The 17,417-nt window shown below is 41.9% G+C and overlaps 1 protein-coding gene across 1 annotated transcript; it reads left to right on the top strand.

Annotated features, from left to right (window-relative positions):
* Positions 1 to 2,271: 2,271 nt before the first annotated feature.
* Positions 2,272 to 3,719, top strand: LOC123398466 (B3 domain-containing protein Os12g0592300-like). The gene is made up of 3 exons (XM_045092934.1): positions 2,272 to 2,707; positions 2,813 to 3,054; positions 3,248 to 3,719. Exons 1-3 carry the CDS (start codon positions 2,305 to 2,307, stop codon positions 3,527 to 3,529), a joined length of 927 nt encoding a protein of 308 aa, XP_044948869.1. The 5' UTR covers positions 2,272 to 2,304; the 3' UTR covers positions 3,530 to 3,719.
* The last annotated feature ends 13,698 nt before the right edge of the window (positions 3,720 to 17,417 follow it).

Genomic DNA, 17,417 nt, shown 5'->3' with positions numbered 1-17,417 from the left:
ATTCGCATAATAAACGTTGCACAAGAGCTATTGGCCCTCATCAAACTGGTTGACCGTTGAGGCGTCGATTCAGGGGTGTGGCAGCGGCAAAGGCGACACGAAGTGGCTGCACCAAGGCGGCGGCGTGGGGCGAGGAGGAACATGAGTCCTCATCGTACACGGGAAGAAGAAGGGAAAACAAGAAGCACTCCACACGGGATCGTATTAACTGCGTTCCGCCTAGGTTTGTGTGCAGGGCCTGGTTTCTTCGTAGGTTATCGATCTGCACTCTCTTCTCTTTAAAGAACATGCTACGTTTGATTTTTGCTTACGTGACAGGGTTAGTACGTATACAGAGTGATGCATCGGGAGGGGCCTAAAACCAACCGAAGGAGCAAGGCTTGTGTCAATGCAAGTCTCTTAGCGTCATAGACATTTTGCTTATGTGGCACTGTATTTAATGAAGAGAGATAGTGATGTTATATCTTAGCTAACAGACAACCTTGACACGTTGTCATAGGTAAAAAAAAGTGCTAATCCAATCACATGCATGCATGAGCCATAAATCATTTAATTTAGATACAACACATAAGAGCAAGTACAATAAGGTACAGTCAGTAGGCTATAAGGATTAAAATACTATATTTTTGCTGAGTTGGATGAGAGAGAAGAGGAGAGAGAAGGGAAGCGGGCTCTTCGTGAAGAGCCAGCTCTAGCACATGCTCCTAGGTGCTTTGTGAGAATGAAAGATGGGACATATATGATAAAAGTAGTAATCTTTTATAACTAACTATTGTACAAGCTAGCTATAAAATGGGCTATAAGAGTGCTTATAGCCAGCAGTTGGCCATACTATTAACCATGCTCTAAACACAACCGAAGGAGTAACCAATCTCCTGGTCGATCTTGTGACAGCGCGCATCGTTAGGCCTGTGTCAATGCATTGTTTCTTAACACGTTATCATAGGAGCATTAAAAATTTAAGAACCTATTTGTCCAATGCATTGTTTATTAGAGGTTGTATCTAAATTTAATGATATGATGCTCATGCATGTATATGATTGGACAATTAGATATTTTTGCCTATGATGACGTGCACAGATTGTATCTTAGCATGACAACCTCATCCTCTTTCTTCATTAAATAGTGTGACACCTCAGCAAATTATCTATAAAACCCTGCTAAGAAACCCCATTGGCATAGGCCTTATTGAATGAAATCGAGTTGGCAAGTCAATGAGACAAGGAAATTAAATACTGTGCCCTCTTCACTCCCCTTATTACTGCCAATGCCAGACTTCCTCTACCCAAGCAGATTAGATGGAGCAAACACTGCACAAAACGTAGTGCATTTACCATGGTGACTCCACTTGTTAGTGAGTGAGGTTCATGAACGTAGTCCACTCGTCTCTTCTGAGAACTTGTAGGTGAAATCTATTTATGTATGCAATCACTCTCTCACCCTCACCAAAGAACAAGAACACCCTCTCACTCGTCAGGAATGAGACAATGCTTCAAGAGCATGGCAGGAAGGCAAGAACTCTCTCTCTCCCTCTCTCCCTCTCCCTCTCTCTCTCTCTCCCTTCTGTGGCTGACGATCGATGTTGCTTCTGTGATTGTTGAATGGCAGGTGATGAGTGGGCAGGAGTGTGAGAGCTGCAAAGAGTGGCAAGAACACTACTACTGGGAGCACATGGAGGTGAAGATTAGGTTCTGCAAGGTCATGACAGGAGATCTCTCGCAGGGCATTGTAAGTATATATAGATCATCCTGCTGACAAGTAACAAGTGACAGGATTCTAAGCATCATGTGGTAATGTCGAGCGCTTGTGCTTATTTATTTTTCAAACAAAATGGTGAAATACAGTTAGTTATATACCGAGATTTCAGTAAAACGATTGAAATTTTCCTGCCACGATTAGGTTTGTTTCAATGGACGGTTTAAACTAGCAAAACTGTGTAACGAAAATGGAACAAACCTTTAAGAACTACTCCCTCCTTTCCTAAATATAAGTCTTTGTAGGGATTTCACTAGTGGACTACATACGGATGTATATAGACATACTTTAAAGTCTACATTCAATCATTTTGCTCCGTATGTAGACATCTAGTGAAATCGCTTAAAAGACTTATATTTAGGAACGGATGGAGTAGAAAACAAATCCTACGATTTTATTCATTTTAACTTCTTTATGTAATTAAAGAAATAATCCTGTGAAACTAACCTTGTGAGTAATCTCCTATAAACTATGTGAGTAATTTGTAAAAAATATCTTTCCCCATCTTAGCGCATACCGGACAAGTTCGCGAGCAATTTCATCAGACAGATGCAGACCTCAGAGGGGCTCGACCTGAAAGCACCGAGCGGTGAGACATGGCATGTGGGTGTCAGCAAGGTTGCCAATGAGCTGTTCATGAGGTCAGGATGGCGAGATTTCGCTAAGGCTCATGAACTGCAGGAGAATGACCTCCTGCTCTTTACATCCACTGGCATTGCCTCCTTCGAGGTCCTAATCTTCGACGAGAGTGGCTGCGAGAAACTGTCTCCTCTCTTCGCCGGCCGAATGCGCAAACACTTTGACAATATGGTGGATCAAGCCGGCGTTGATCAATACCCACCGACTGATGATTCTGATTCTGATGATGGTGATACTAGTGTGCCGTCTGAGTTTGTTGGATCACCCCACAAGGCCTCTACCTCAAAGAAATACAGTACCAAGATTAAACCAAGTAAGTAACACTACAAGAAATGAGATAGTATCTTAATTTCTGCAGCTTGTTTTCCTTGGTCACTTCCAATGTAGTTCATGCACACACATTGATTTTTCTCCATAGGGGAAGATCTTCCTGAATCACCAAGCAGCAGCAGCTGTCATGTTAAACTTGAGGCAACTGAGGAAGAGGAGAGTGATGATGACACATACACTGACGCCAATTACTACTACTCGAGGACTGTGAGTCAGCTATACGGCGATGAAAAACAGGAAATTGTCGAGCGGGCTTCCATCCGACCGGGGAATCCCGCATTCGTGGTGGTTCTGCTGATGACCCATCTCCAACGCAAGAACAACTTTCTGGTCAGTTTCGCCAGTTATTCTAGATTCACTCAAACCCATTTGATACTTGCAAAGTCTTTGTTGTATTCTGTGTTTTAATCAAAGCAGAAACAAGGTTAATTGCATTAGAGCACTTTGATTTTTTTTAACTTGAAGGTTTATGATTAATTTTACTTGCTATATAGTGCTAACATAGTCAATGCTTCTTGTGTAGACCATCCCCTGTAAATTTGCAGCTGATCATCTTCAGAGCAAGCCGCGTCAGGTCCTGCTGCTCAGGCCGAGCAGAGAAGACAAGTGGCATGTCAGGTGCTACCATTCCAACAGGACCAGATGCTTCAACTGCCAAGGTTGGGTCAAGTTTGTGAGGGATAACGGGTTGCACGAGGGCGACATCTGCGTCTTCGAGCTGATGAAAGGCGCTAGAAAGATGACGATGATGGCCGTCCATGTCATCAGGAGGAAGAAAGATGGCCTGTTTGTTACCGTGGGTTAATCATAATCTCCTGCACACCCTTTCTCATACATTTTGGTATGCAATATGTTGTACCGACCTGCCACGCAAAACTGAACTTGTTGTACCTGGGGATGCATTTGCATGAAAATGCAATGGCACCTTTTGTGGCCTTGTTAAGGATGGTCATGCTAACAAGCACTTTATGATATGGCTCACGTTTAAGAGTTCATGATGGGAGCTCCTATTTGACACATTTTGCATCCAAGAGGCTAGCGACCCACCCACAGCCTCGAGCCCTCGACTGGCCGGCCAATTGGATCTGAGCCGCCGCCCCCACCACCTCCACCTCCGACCCCCCTCGAGCCCTCGCGTCGCTCCAGGGGCGGCTCGAGCGATCACATCTGAGCCGCCGCCCCCACCACCTCCACCTCCGACCCCCTTCGAGCCCTCGCGTCGCTTCAGGGGCGGCTCGAGCGATCACATCTGAGCCGCTGCCCCCACCACCTCCACCTCCGACCCCCTCGAGCCCTCGCGTCGCTCCAGGGGCGGCTCGAGCGATCACATCTGAGCCGCCGCCCCCACCACCTCCACCTCCGACCCCCCTACCGTCGAAGGAAGTCACCAGTCTAGGCCTGCACGGCTGATGGCGACACCGGGCCTTCATCTCCTCGCACGACGGGTGACAGCGCGGGCCTTTCATCCCCACACGGAGGGATCTCCGACCCTGGACGCCGAGGTGCACACGGCGGAGACGGAAGCTGAGGCGGCGGCCCCAGTCTTCTTCGACAACCTTGGCGACCGTTGTGGCTGCAAGGGCGGCACGACGTCTGGTTCGGTGGACTCGGCGCGGCTAAAAGCAACTCCGCGATCCATTTCGTCCGCCCCGTCCGCTTGGGTCGACGCGGACATAAAAGTCGGCCCAACGCGCCGATTCAAATGGACGCGCGTTCGTTTGACGTCCGTATGGCGATTCATTTCCGGTCTAATTTTAGGTCAGATTTGCGTCTACGTGGACATGAGACGGACGCTCGTGCGCGCGCCTCCTCCTTTTTTCGGGTCCGTCGGTCGGTGGCTTCCACCGCTATTCCCCCCCATTTCCCCTCAAAAACCCTCCCGCCCGCGCGCTGCCGCCCCACGCCCGCTCCCACCCCGCGCCTGCCATGGACGGCGACCTCGACCTCGACGCCGCAGCCGACCTGGCCTCCCTCGTGTCCGACAAAGGCAGGCCTCACGCCTCCCATAAGGCCGCTGCGTCGAAGCCGAAGAAGGTGCTGACGACCGAAGAGCGGGCAAAAGAATCGGTCAAGAGGAAGGACCGGAGGCACGCGGCGGGCGCGAGGGATGAAGCCATCGCGGCGGCCGCCGCGCAGCAGCAGGTCACCAACGCCCGCGTCGCGGCGGCGACGAGGGAGGCGCTCTGCATGTTGGGATTAAACCCTAGCCAGCACGGCCTCGTCAATGCCGCCGTGGAGGAGGTTGGGGACAGCGAGAAGGCTCGGCCGAGGGGGAAGACCATCTCCAAGAAGGAGGACAAGCGGGATGCGGCATCGATCGCCTTGATCGCAACCGTGGAGGGCATGATGACCAAATAGGACTCAAGGGAGAAGAAGCGCCGGCAAGAAAGAGAATATCAAATAAACGCCTTCTTGGAGCTCCAAAGGAGGAGGCTTGACATGGAGGCGGAGAAGCAAGCACAAATGCTTGAGATGGAGGCGGAGAAGCAAGCCAAGATGCTAGAGATCGAGGCCGCCAACGCCAAGACCAAGGCCAAAGAAGTGGCTCTCGCGAGCATGATGACCGGGGTGCAGATCATGAAGGTGGATCTCAACACCGTATCACCAAGGAAGAGGCCGTGGTTCGAGAATATGCAGGCCAACATGCTCAACTTCGACAGCGAGTGATCTATGACGGCGAGCGCCATATTTTTTGGATGCCATCACGTGTGCTGGCATGACCATGGGCCGCAATGGTGTGGTCGAACTCAAGTTCCATCGTTTTTTGTGTGCTGGCATGTGAGCCGGCCGGCTGGTGAGTGCACCAGCATGACTGTTGTGCTATTTTTTGAGGCCGACATTGTATGCCGGCGCTGACATGATGCTGGCATGAAACATGATCGCTGGCATGATCGGCCGCGGGTCCTTTTTTTTAAATATGTTGACTACGGACATGAATTGGTTCGGCGCGTTGGGTGCACTGCCAACCCAAATCTAAAACAGGGCGGATGCCGGGCGAGCGGACGACTCAAACGGACAAAAAGCGGACAAATTCGCCGTCCGTTTGGGTCGGCCCATAGGAGTTTCTCTAAGCCCCTCATCTCCGGGGTGGTGTCGGTGGTGTCCGCTTGGATATCCGGCCTGCTGTTGGGAGCCGGCGGGCCACAACGTGGGGACTGTTGTTCTGCCTTACAAAGGCGACGGTCCTAGGGTTCAGCTCGCGTCAAGATGAAGATCTGCTTGATGCTTGTCCTCTTTAATCTGACTGAAGTGTCAAGTTTTGAAAGGCTCCGCCGACTAATTCTCTTAGGCGCCTCATGCGTGAACATTGCTGGATCGGATGGGATTTAGTCGTGCGCAGAAATGTTTTTTTTTGACCGTTTGGTTTTTGAGGGTGGGACGCAAAGTTCTGCTATTTGTTGCAATCACGGGACATGCATGTATTTTTTTAAGTCTTTGGTGATGAGAAGTTTGCTTGGTGTTTCGGGACTCGTAAAATGGCATGTAAGTGGGGGCGACAATACGTGAGAAGTTCAATATCTTACCTTTCAGGGTGAAAATTTAAGCCTTAATTGGTTGTGCATGACAATGGCTTTTTTGAAGGCATTGTTTTGAGAGCGTGGACTTTCTTCAGGGTGAAAATTTATGATCTATGATCGGACGACGATGGCGCTTGTGCATTGTTTCCCATTTCGAGGTGTCGCTTTAAAAAAAATTGGACTTCAAGTATTATCTTGGTGATGTTTGTACTGCTCCTTCAAAGACTAGATCACTATAGCGGGATTCTTCATTTTTACCTTTTTTTTCGTTGTGTGCATTTATAGTGTCATTAGAATATTGCGTTGTTATAGAAGCTGAATATAATTGATATCTCTGCGATATTAATATATTTTCTTTGTCAAAATTTGACGGGCTTCGTCCTGCTGGTACCGTTGTGCAACAGAAAAACTCACAAAAGAGCAATGCCCTCACGAGGAATTAAACTCCAAACCTCCAGTTGATGAAAGACTGTCGCTAGCAACTGAAGCTCACGATTATAGCTGACTAATGGATAGCACAAAAATATAAGAACTAACAACAGCGCCAGTTCAGAACACTTCTTTGAAAAAAAATCAAACTTTTCTTGAAATTGTGAACATTAATTGTTTAAAATAAAAAGCATGTTTGAAAACCAGAACATCTTTTTGACAACATGAACATATTATGAGGCAAACATATTTTGAAATTATGAAAAAACTCAAAATTCTGAAAATCAAATAAAAATATAAACATATTTTGAAATTTTTTTGGAAAGACAATAATAATTTAGTAAACTTGAAGTTTTAAAATCCTAAATAAATTTTTTTTTTAAAGTGGACTTTTTTTTTGAGATTCCTAACATTTTTTAAGAATACAAAAAAATTGAAATTCTGATTATTTTTTGGGGAAAGTGAACAAAATCTTAAAATCTTAACAATTTTCAAAAAAAATATTTTTATGAAAAATATGATTTTTTGTAAAAAGGATAAATAAAAAATTAAAAACCATACAAAGAAATCAACGAAAAAAACACAGTTCAGTAACCTTCTAGAAATTTCTCAATACTGGTCAAACATTGTTTTAGAAAAACCTACGCTACGATTGATAAGTGGGTTGGACCACTCCTTCGGCAACTCGGTTGTGCATGTGTGTTTGGTTGAGAACCTAACACAATGAGTGTGATATAAGAAATTTCGTCCATCATTTCAATAATACACAATGAGGGAGATAGGTCTTAACCAACTCGAGGGGGCATCTCCCACCGGGGTAGCGCCTTTGACGATATTGTCGATGGCGAAGTGACACACATCGGTGTACTGGAGTGGTCACGGACAGATCCGCATTGAGACATGGGCTAATGTGGGAAGATGTCCCATCAATATGCTAGCATCTTTTTGGTCTAACAAGGAGTAGTGATGGATGCAACTATCGAATGATCCGTTATCAAGATGTTGTTTGGAACACTCCTTATTATTTAGGGTCAAAACCCTTCTTCTAGCCTTTATTGGTCGGAATCAACGACGGCAAACTCGGGTCATTACTTTGTTGAAGGCCTTGTCAACTTGGTGTGTTGTTCTTTGTTAGCTGAACTCAGTAACTAGGATGAAAATCTTATTTAGGCCGTCTTCGATCGAACATAGCAACTATGCTACAAGGACGTTAATCCATTTTTGAAGGCATTATTGTGGAAGAAGTCGACTTAGTCCTCGGTGTTTTCTTCATATATAATTTGTAATGTTTTGATTATGGTTGCATTTTTTTTGTACTTTTCAATAATTAATAAGAATGGATGTGTGCATGAGAATGATGCAGATGTCGGAGGTTTCAACCTCTTTTTCGAAACAAGGTTTGGTAACGGTTCTTATCTGGCCGGTCAAATCAGATCAATATTTGGTAGCACAATAAATTCACAATCAGTAATCTATATCTTCTTTCACTTTAATTTTGTTGATCAGTATGGCCTAGCCATTTTGATAGAAAATAATATTCTGTTTTGGAAAATAGGTTAGCTCGAAAGAGGGATGGATGCGAGTGATAATTCCGGAGTGCAAGAAATTGTCGTAACACTTTTTTATGATGGAGATGGTAAGTATTGAGCGTCGAACGGAGAAGGAGTTAAAGGTAAGATTCATATTATTTCACTTCCTCTTGATCACTGATATAATGTTGAGTACACCAAGTGTTTGCTTTACTTAGGAAGTAAAACTAGATGTACTTTGCGGGTTAAGATCACCCATACAAACTAGAGGTTTATCGGGAGTACCCCACGGTAAATTTAATGACTATAATTAATGTTAATTATGCTCGGTTATCTAAATTCTCTGATCTTATCTAGCAATGTGGTCTTACAGATTTGGGCTTGACTGGTCCAGCTTATAGTTGGACTAAGAAAAGATTCTCTTCGCAGCCTATTTACGAAAGATTGGATAGTTGTTTAGCTAATGTTGAATTATGTAGTTTATTTCCCAATGCTAATGTTTACAATCTTCCTATTATCTCTAGTGATCATTGTCCGATTCTACTAATGTTACATTCAAAATTTAAAAAGCCTCCTAAACATTTCAATTTTGAGAATTGGTGGTAACTCACGACTCTCAAAACATGGGTCCTCTCTAGTCTACTTCTCTTTCCCATCAAAACTAGAATACTCGCAATAGATTTGAAAATTTTGTGCAAGAAGAAAAAACCTGTGCAGAACCAGCTACATGGCATAGAGAAGAAAATTACAGAAATTCATTGCTAGATCCCTCAATTGCAAGATCACACTAAAGATCAGAAGCTCATCAAACTGTATGAGAGCACTATGTCAAAATTAACCCAATTTCACAAGAAAAGGGCGAAGAAGGACCCCACAACAGATGGAGATAGAAATACGAAGTTCTTCAATCTCACGGCCATCAAAAGATGAAGGAAATATAAATTTGTAAGTATCCAAATATGTACAAGTGAAACTACAAAATGGATAAGGAAGGAAGGAAACTAGAGGCGCAACAATTGATCCAAAGCAGAGGACGACTGATACTTGTGATCTGTGTTGGGTTTTTCGTGAAGAGAAACGGGTTATTGCAGCATAATGTGGGTAAGTACTTCCCTCAGTTATGAAACCAAGGTTTATCGAATCAATAGGAATATCAACCAGAACCATCTTCAGCGGCTGCACACGAAGGAACAAATAACTTGCACCCAACGCGGGCAAGAGGGTTGTCAATCCCCTTGGTCTCGTTATTTGCAAGCAAGTGAGATATGTAGTTAATTGTAGATAATTATAAATTGCAAAATAAAATAAAAGCAAGTAAACGGCAGCAAGGTATTGAAGATTTTGTAAATATATGGTGAATACAGCTAGGGCTATAGTTTTCCCTAATGGCATCACTCATGAAAACAACATACGGTGGGTAAACAAATTACTGTTGGGCAGTTGATAGAAAAGCGGATAGTTATGCGATATTCACGACAATAATCATGTGTATATAGACATCACACCCATAAACAAATAGGACGACTCCTGCCTGCACCTATTAGTATTACTCCTCTCATCGATCGCTATCCAGCATGCATCTGGAGTATTAAGTAAACCAGAGTACGTAATGCATGAAGAACAATGACATGATGTATACAAAGTAAACTCAAACAATATTAATAGACCCCATCACTACTAGAAGAAACCCTAACAATAGCGTGGGTCAGGAGCCTATTAGTAGCACAGGGCGCCGCGCTACTGCTAAGGCGCTATATCTAACATTTAGTAGTAGAACGGGCAGCCCGCGCTACCTAACTATGTTAGTAGTAGCGTGCTTTCGTAACAAGCGCTACTACTATCCTGCAATAGCAGTAGGGAGTTCTTAGAAACCGCGTAACTACTAAATGGGCGTATTTTTTTTTCTATATTTGTATTATATTTACCCACGGTTATACTAATTAATATACAACATCAACGATAATTGTGCAAAAATAACATTTAGATTAAAGTGGATGGGTGCAAGTGATCAAGTTGGGTTAGAGGGAAAATATGATATTGCGAATCGTAACATCATATTTTCCTCTAATTCAACTTGATCACTTGCATCCATCCACTTTAATCTAATATGTGTCATATAACTTATTGTCCTCTTAATCGCCTAACAACTCAGATTCCTCTTAATCATCTAATAACTCATCATCCTTTCAATCATTTAAGAAGTTATCATCATCTTAATCATCTAACAATTTATCATCATATTGATCATCTAATCATTAGTACATAATGTCATAAACTAAAAAAGGTCATCTCTCTTGGCTAGCACATATTATTCTCTCCTAGGTAGAACCTACTACTCTCTACTAGGTAAAATAGCATAAAAAAGTAAGCTCCACTCTCTAAATTCTGAAGAATAGAGATCCACCTATCTCCTACATGTGGCATGCGAAAATCCTTCGCGTCTCCGCCAAGTAGTTGTCGGCGGCTTTTCATTAAATTATCAAATCCTTTAAGTTTCAGGCTTCCATCCCTTCTAGAAAGAGTGTATGCATTGCGGAAACATATAGGACACCACGGTCGTAAGCTGATAAAATTCAAATGACGACCTTCTATATTCATCTGTTCAGGCACAAGCGCCGGCGGGAATTTCTGTTGAAGAACATAATAATAACATAGTTAGCAATTTAGTTTTGCTTAAAAAAGATGTATGGAGAATATGGACTAATTAATGACACAATAGTAAAAAAGTAATCTTAGCATGCTATCTACATGGAAGTTATTAGGGTTCAACTCGTGCACTAGTGACACGTATTTAGAATAACTTTTGCCAATATCTTCATAATTGTTCTTATAAACATCGACGTCATCAATAAATGAGATCAATTTTTTTCTCCAACTAAGTTAGATCGGAGCCCGGACTATAGTAGGTCCTGTTTACCGTCTTTTGAGTTTTTTTGAAGAAGAGAAATAAGTTGTGAGTGAAAAATAAACAAGTTAAGTAGGGATGAACATCAACTATTTTTAAATAAACAATGCAAATCACTTACAAATATGGTTTTCAAACTCACATTGCGGTAAAACTGGAAGCATACCGACATCCACACAAATGTCGATATTACCTTCAATATCATCTTGAAGACGAATATCGAAGGTTATTTCTATATCCTCCTGAAATCCATATGCCTTGTCTAGAGCTTCCCGAGTTGAGCAACTAAAATGCGAGTGATTAATTGTATTTTATAGTGTAACTAGAAATGTGAAACCATGTTTAGTCCTTAGGTGAGCTCTCTTCGTCTCCATATTCTCCATTTCTTGAAAACCGAGCTTCTCCAAGACATCCGGTCTTGCATGGTAGGGGATGCACTAGTCGAATTATAAAAAACAGAAATTACACGATGAAGCAAAGAAACACAAAGCAAATAAGCAAAAATAGTGGTCATCGTTGTGTACCGTTTTTGTCGAGGCTTCATTGAAAAACTCTCATATCTCATGGTGTATATGGTGCACGCTCTCTCTCTCTCACACTGGTATGATTGTGTATGTTGGTGGACACTCCCTCACACTATTATTTCGACCGTCGGTGACAACCGCTCCTCCGTTCGTTCCTGCGTGCATTACCAAAATCTCTAGCACACGGGAACGAAGGAGAAAGCGGTCACCACGACAACAGTCGGGATTCTTCATCCGATATTTTGATCGTTGGTGCTGATCACTTCCTCCTCTACTTCTCTCCCTAACACTAATATTTCGACCATCGGTGATGGTCGCACCTATTCTTTTCTACTTGCGCATTGTACCGAGGTATATATTGCAAGAAGAAAAGAAGAGGAAGCGACCCCCACCGCAACAGTCGGTATTCCTGCTAGTAGTAGCGCGGGTTGCCAAACGGCGCTAGTGCTAAGCACTATAACAGTAGAGCATAGTTTTGGTCTGGTGCTACTGCTAGGGGCAACCCCAGTGGGTGACGATGTGAGACCTTAGCAGTAGCATGAGTCATCGCACACACGCTGCTAGTAGAACACTATCTGTAGCACCGCTTCTTATGACGCGCTACTACTAAGTAGCGGTAGTGCCCTGAGCAAAAGCAAGCTACTCCCAAGTTTCCGTGTATAGGGTTTTTCCTAGTAGTGTATTGTGTTATCTTTAGTAGCAGCAACACAAAGATGCATCTTGTCCCCTTCTGCCATTGGGATATAGAAATTCACCAGGTTGAACCTACTACAACGCACCTCTCTCACTTAAGAAATATCAATCCAGTTGGCTAAACTATTTCAATTGATCGGAGAGAATTATAAAGCTATCATAATCATGCACATAAGAATCATATTAGTATTCAGAGAAGACTCACATATTTAGCATGAATAATCTGAACATATACCCACAATACATCGGATCCCAACAAACGCACCGCACAAAAGGAATTACATCATATGGATCAAAGCGAAGATGTGATGATCATTGTATTGAAGATCAAGAGAGAGAGAGAGAGAGGGATTGCCATCTAGGTAATAGATATGGACTTGTAGGTTTGTGGTGAACTACTCACACATCATCATGAGGGCAGCAAGGTTGATGAAGAGGCCCTCCGTGATCGATCCCCCCTATTACAGGGTGCCGGAACGGAGCTCCAGATGGCCTCCCGTCGGAAAGTGACTTGCGGCAGCGTAAAAAGTGTTTCGGGACTGCTTGTTGGATTTTTAGGATATATGAGAATTTATAAGGCATAGAACAGAGTCAGTAGGGCCTCGAGGGGCCAGAAGCCATCAGGGCACGCCCCTAGGTTGCGTCGTGTTGGCTTGTGGGGCCCTAGGGTGGCCTCGAGCCTTCTTTCAATGCTCGTTGGTCTTATTTTGGTCAACCAAAAATCTCCAAAAATTTTAAGTTTGATTGGACTTTGTTTCGTATTGAAAACCTGAAAAGTGAAAAATAGGAAGAAAACAACAACTCGCAATAGGAAGTGGGTCAATGGGTTAGTGCTAAAAAATAATATAAAATGGTAAATAAATACCCAAAAAGTATCCTAGAATGATAATATATCAGCATGGAATAATCAAAAATTATAGATACGTTGGAGACGTATCAACGACATCTCGTACGAGCGATCTAGTGGATCTTTGACGTCCAACCCGGCATGTTTTAGAAAGGGGCCAACACCAGAATCCTAGAGGAGCAACGTTGAAAACCACCATTTGTGAAACAAGAGCGATTCTTCCACCCTAGCCGCAAACATTTTCCATCTCATCTCCATAGCCACCACCATCACCATCGCCTGAGCAAACCACCTCCAAGTTATCCATACTTGCAATCATGTATTACATAAGGAAATGATTGTAAGGCATATTATCAATAAAACATTCATCTTTATACCTTTTCCAATGATTTCTTCTTGTGATACGATTGCCATACGTGAGTAATTCGGTAAGGCAATGAGTTGAGGCATAAACTTGCAACCCGATGTATTTCTATGAGAGATCAATGGAATGAGTTTGAATTAACAACATATATGTGTTAGAACTGCAATGTAGTTGCCTCTTTCTCGCTCTTCGATCCTGTGGGTACCCAGGATACCACAATTCGATCAAGGAGGAGTTTAGGATCATGGAGGGCATGAAGCACTATTCTAAACACCAATGACATAAATGTTTAATATAGTAGGGGAAACCAATCCTTGGGTATACATGAGGTGTGCTCATTAAATGCTCAACTCTTTTGTTTGAATTATATTCTTAATAATCTAGGCAACCCTAAATGATGGTAAGAGCCTGTGGTTGGACAACTAACTCTTGATGCATGTTTCAAACGGGTCAAGATGTAATTTGGACACATCCACACCTCTTCTCGTTGCAAGCACATCTTAATGGGTGTCTTCGAGAGGAAAAATTAAGATCATTATATGGTTGTAAGAATAAAGTCCTCATATCCATGCATATTTTAATTTTGAGTGTTTATAACCTAAAGCTGTTAAGGTCCGGTTACAAAAACAAGAATTTAATTTTATCTCAATACTTGGTAGAACCACTATCGTAATACACAACCTCTCGTGGGTTCAACAAACTCACGGTCATTCCTCATGGAAAGAGCAGGGAAACCTTCGCTATCCAAACCAGATCTCAAAGGGCATCACACGTGCATGCTAGAAAGGAAAAAAATCTACTCCATGAACCAAAAACATGTTGTGGTGATTGATTACAAATTTACCCCTAGACGTGCGGTCCCATGATAGACGTAGATTTCGTGCAGTGCATTAGTGCAATACTAATAACTCCACCCTCCTAATGGATCCACAAACAATTTGTCAAATTGATAAGAATGTAACACGTCCAAGGTATTCGGTCATGCGGGAGGAATGTCAAGCGATATACTGATATATTTGGTTGCAAGACCTAAGCACGAAAGTGGAGATGTCAAGGTCATTAGATTGTTTATAATGTATAAGCATTTCTGTGGATACGATCTTACTAATATGTATCACCGATATTAAATTTGTATGGAAAAACTACGTTGATTATTTAAGCTTGCAGGATTCTTAAGGGATGAAGTTAAAAATAAACTATTCCATTTATCTTTGGAGAGAAAAGCATTGGCATGGTATAGTCTGTTGGATGATTCTGATTCACGAGACTCAAAACAAAGAAAGCTAGAACTCCATCAAACAATATCATATGCATTTGGTTCATCGTGATCGAAATTACATCTATAATTTATGGCCATGGGAAGGAGAAAGTATCGCACAAGCTTGGGGGAGGCTTAATGACTTAATGCTCAAATGCCCCAATATGATCACTCAAGAGATATTATTGTTCTTAATTTTTATGCTAGGATTTCTCTTGAAGATAAAGAAATGATTGATTCTTATTCTTATGGTTTGTTCCCAAGGTAACAAGTTCAATTAAATAAGATATTATCGAAAGAATTACTTTGAAGATTGAGAGGCTCGCAAATGTAAAGAGTTAGGTATAAAAACTGAATATGATTGTGTTAAGTCTTTTGTAGAAACACACGTTTGCATGGGCTTAGTGCAAAATATGGACTTAATTCTGATATAGTAATTAGTTTCTATATTTTGTTGCTCATGTTGACATTTCTAAAGAGAAGTGGTTTAAATATCAAGAACATGTTAAAGATACTTGGGAAAAACATATTATTTCAAAAACAAAACACGAGTTTATTTTGTTAATCCTGTTGTGCCGAGTGCTTATATTGAAATGCCTCCTGTTATGGTTATAATTAAGGCACATCCTAAGTCTACTAATGTGGTTCGTAAGACTTATATTAAAGCACCAAAAGTAAAGTAGAACCTTCAATAGTAATCGTTAAAGACCTCTTAGTTGATAATATTGATGTGCATGTTATATATTTTTGTGAATACGGAACTAGAATTGCTAAACTTGTTAGGAACCAACATTATAAGATAGATAAAAATATAAGAGTTGTAGACATGTCTTTAGTTTCTGTTAAGATTGGAAACCATAATTATGATGGTTTATGTGATATGGGTGCTAGTAAATCATTTCTTGAGCAACCATGCCTCACAACATGTTTCTCTACTCATCCGAAAGTTACTATATAACTACCTAGTTAGCAAGTAGAGTTTGATAGGACCTAACTAAGTTGGCCGACACCCCAAGAACATCTGAAAATCTTTAGTCTAGGACATGGTGTATTCATTGTAATTATTAGTAACATATGGCATATATCATTTACGTCTCACAGTGGGTCTGTCCGACTTCGTGGTCCATCTGATTGAGTCACTAAGATCCTATATGAGCATGTACTATTGGGTTGGCCTCTCTATGCTCATGACTGGTGAAACATTATCATCAAGTGCATTGTATACTAGTCAAATGGTATGTCTAACCATAACCTTATCAACCATGGGCCGTTAGAACAACCATTATATAATATATAATATAACAAATAAGTCAAATATTTGTTGATACATATTAGTGGCGACGTTTAAGGACCGTTCAAATTACTCATGATTACATAAGGAATTTCACCATCACATGATTGCCTCTAGAACATATGATCATCTTGGGATTCTAGCCACCATATCAATGATGGAAAATTCAGTCGGTTGCTGATACTTCTCCAATGTATCGATAATTTATGAAGTATCCATGCCATTTTTACCCATGTTTCCAATACTTTCATATGGTTTTGATGCACTTTATATAATTTAATTGAAACTAACCAGGACTGGCATTGTTTTCAGCACAATTACCGTAATGTTGTTTTTGTGCAGAAAATAAAAGTTCTCGGAATCGCTCGAAACTTTTTAATGCTTTTTATGTAACATGTCGAAAATATTGGAGCAAGGAATCACTGGAGGGGCCCACCATTTGACCCAAAAGAAACAAGGTGTGCGTTCAGGGCGGTTTTCTGGTATATTAAATTCCCAACAAATGATCCTTGTGCTATCACTAGACCGAGGATTACTGTTCGCCCGTGGACACATTCTTGATACAGAATTTTAAGCAATTACAAAATTGTTAGTACAAGACCATGAAAGTTCATGGAGTACAACAATGATTTCTATCTGCTCATGGCGGAAGCGGCTTGTGGATTTCCAACGTCTATGGGGCTCGATTCCCACAGGAACAGCGGACTTGGACAACTCCTATCTCACGGGGTTGCTATCTTCAATGTCTGTCGCGGGGTTGTTGTCAAAATTCTCCTCTCTAATTATGCAATCTGGCCAAGATAATAGCCAGCAACAAGCGAGTGAGTACATTTGAATGTACTCACAAACATCATAAAAACAGATATATCAAAGTAGGTGACTTGCACGCACTAAATATTTAATGATATCCAATATGTCATAATATTAATTCATGAATGCACTTATGCAGATAATTTATCCATATCGAAAGTAAAGAAATTCCAAGAAAATATGAAATAAAGTAAAATTGGAACGTTGGGCGATAGCCCTCCCGAGGATTCCATGAAAATAAAATATGCCAATCGGGTGTCTAAAGCGACACCTCGAAAGAAAATGCAGAACATGCCTTAGTCGGGCATCTAAGTGACACTGCATAAAGGGCTTATATCAAAAGTAATAACATGAGTCCCGCAGTCGAGCGTCTGAAGCGATGTGACCTAAAGGGCTTATACGAAAATAATAGGAGGAGTGCCACATTCGAGCATCCAAAGCGATGCTACATAAAGGGCTTATATTGAAAATACGAGCATGGGTATTCAAGTGGCAGAACATTCGCAGGGATGCTCACCAATTCTT

Source organism: Hordeum vulgare, chromosome 5H, assembly GCF_904849725.1.
Source record: "Hordeum vulgare subsp. vulgare chromosome 5H, MorexV3_pseudomolecules_assembly, whole genome shotgun sequence".
NCBI lineage: Eukaryota > Viridiplantae > Streptophyta > Magnoliopsida > Poales > Poaceae > Hordeum > Hordeum vulgare.
Note: the sequence above shows the minus strand (reverse complement) of the source record. Positions and strands in the feature narration are given on the sequence as shown.

Bases quoted from the DNA above. Each gene is read 5' to 3' on its own strand.
- LOC123398466 (XM_045092934.1), top strand. From the start codon at position 2,305: ATGCAGACCTCAGAGGGGCTCGACCTGAAAGCACCGAGCGGTGAGACA. The intron at 2,708-2,812 runs GTAAGTAACACT...TTTTCTCCATAG, and splicing joins CAGTACCAAGATTAAACCAA to GGGAAGATCTTCCTGAATCA. The intron at 3,055-3,247 runs GTCAGTTTCGCC...CTTCTTGTGTAG, and splicing joins AACGCAAGAACAACTTTCTG to ACCATCCCCTGTAAATTTGC.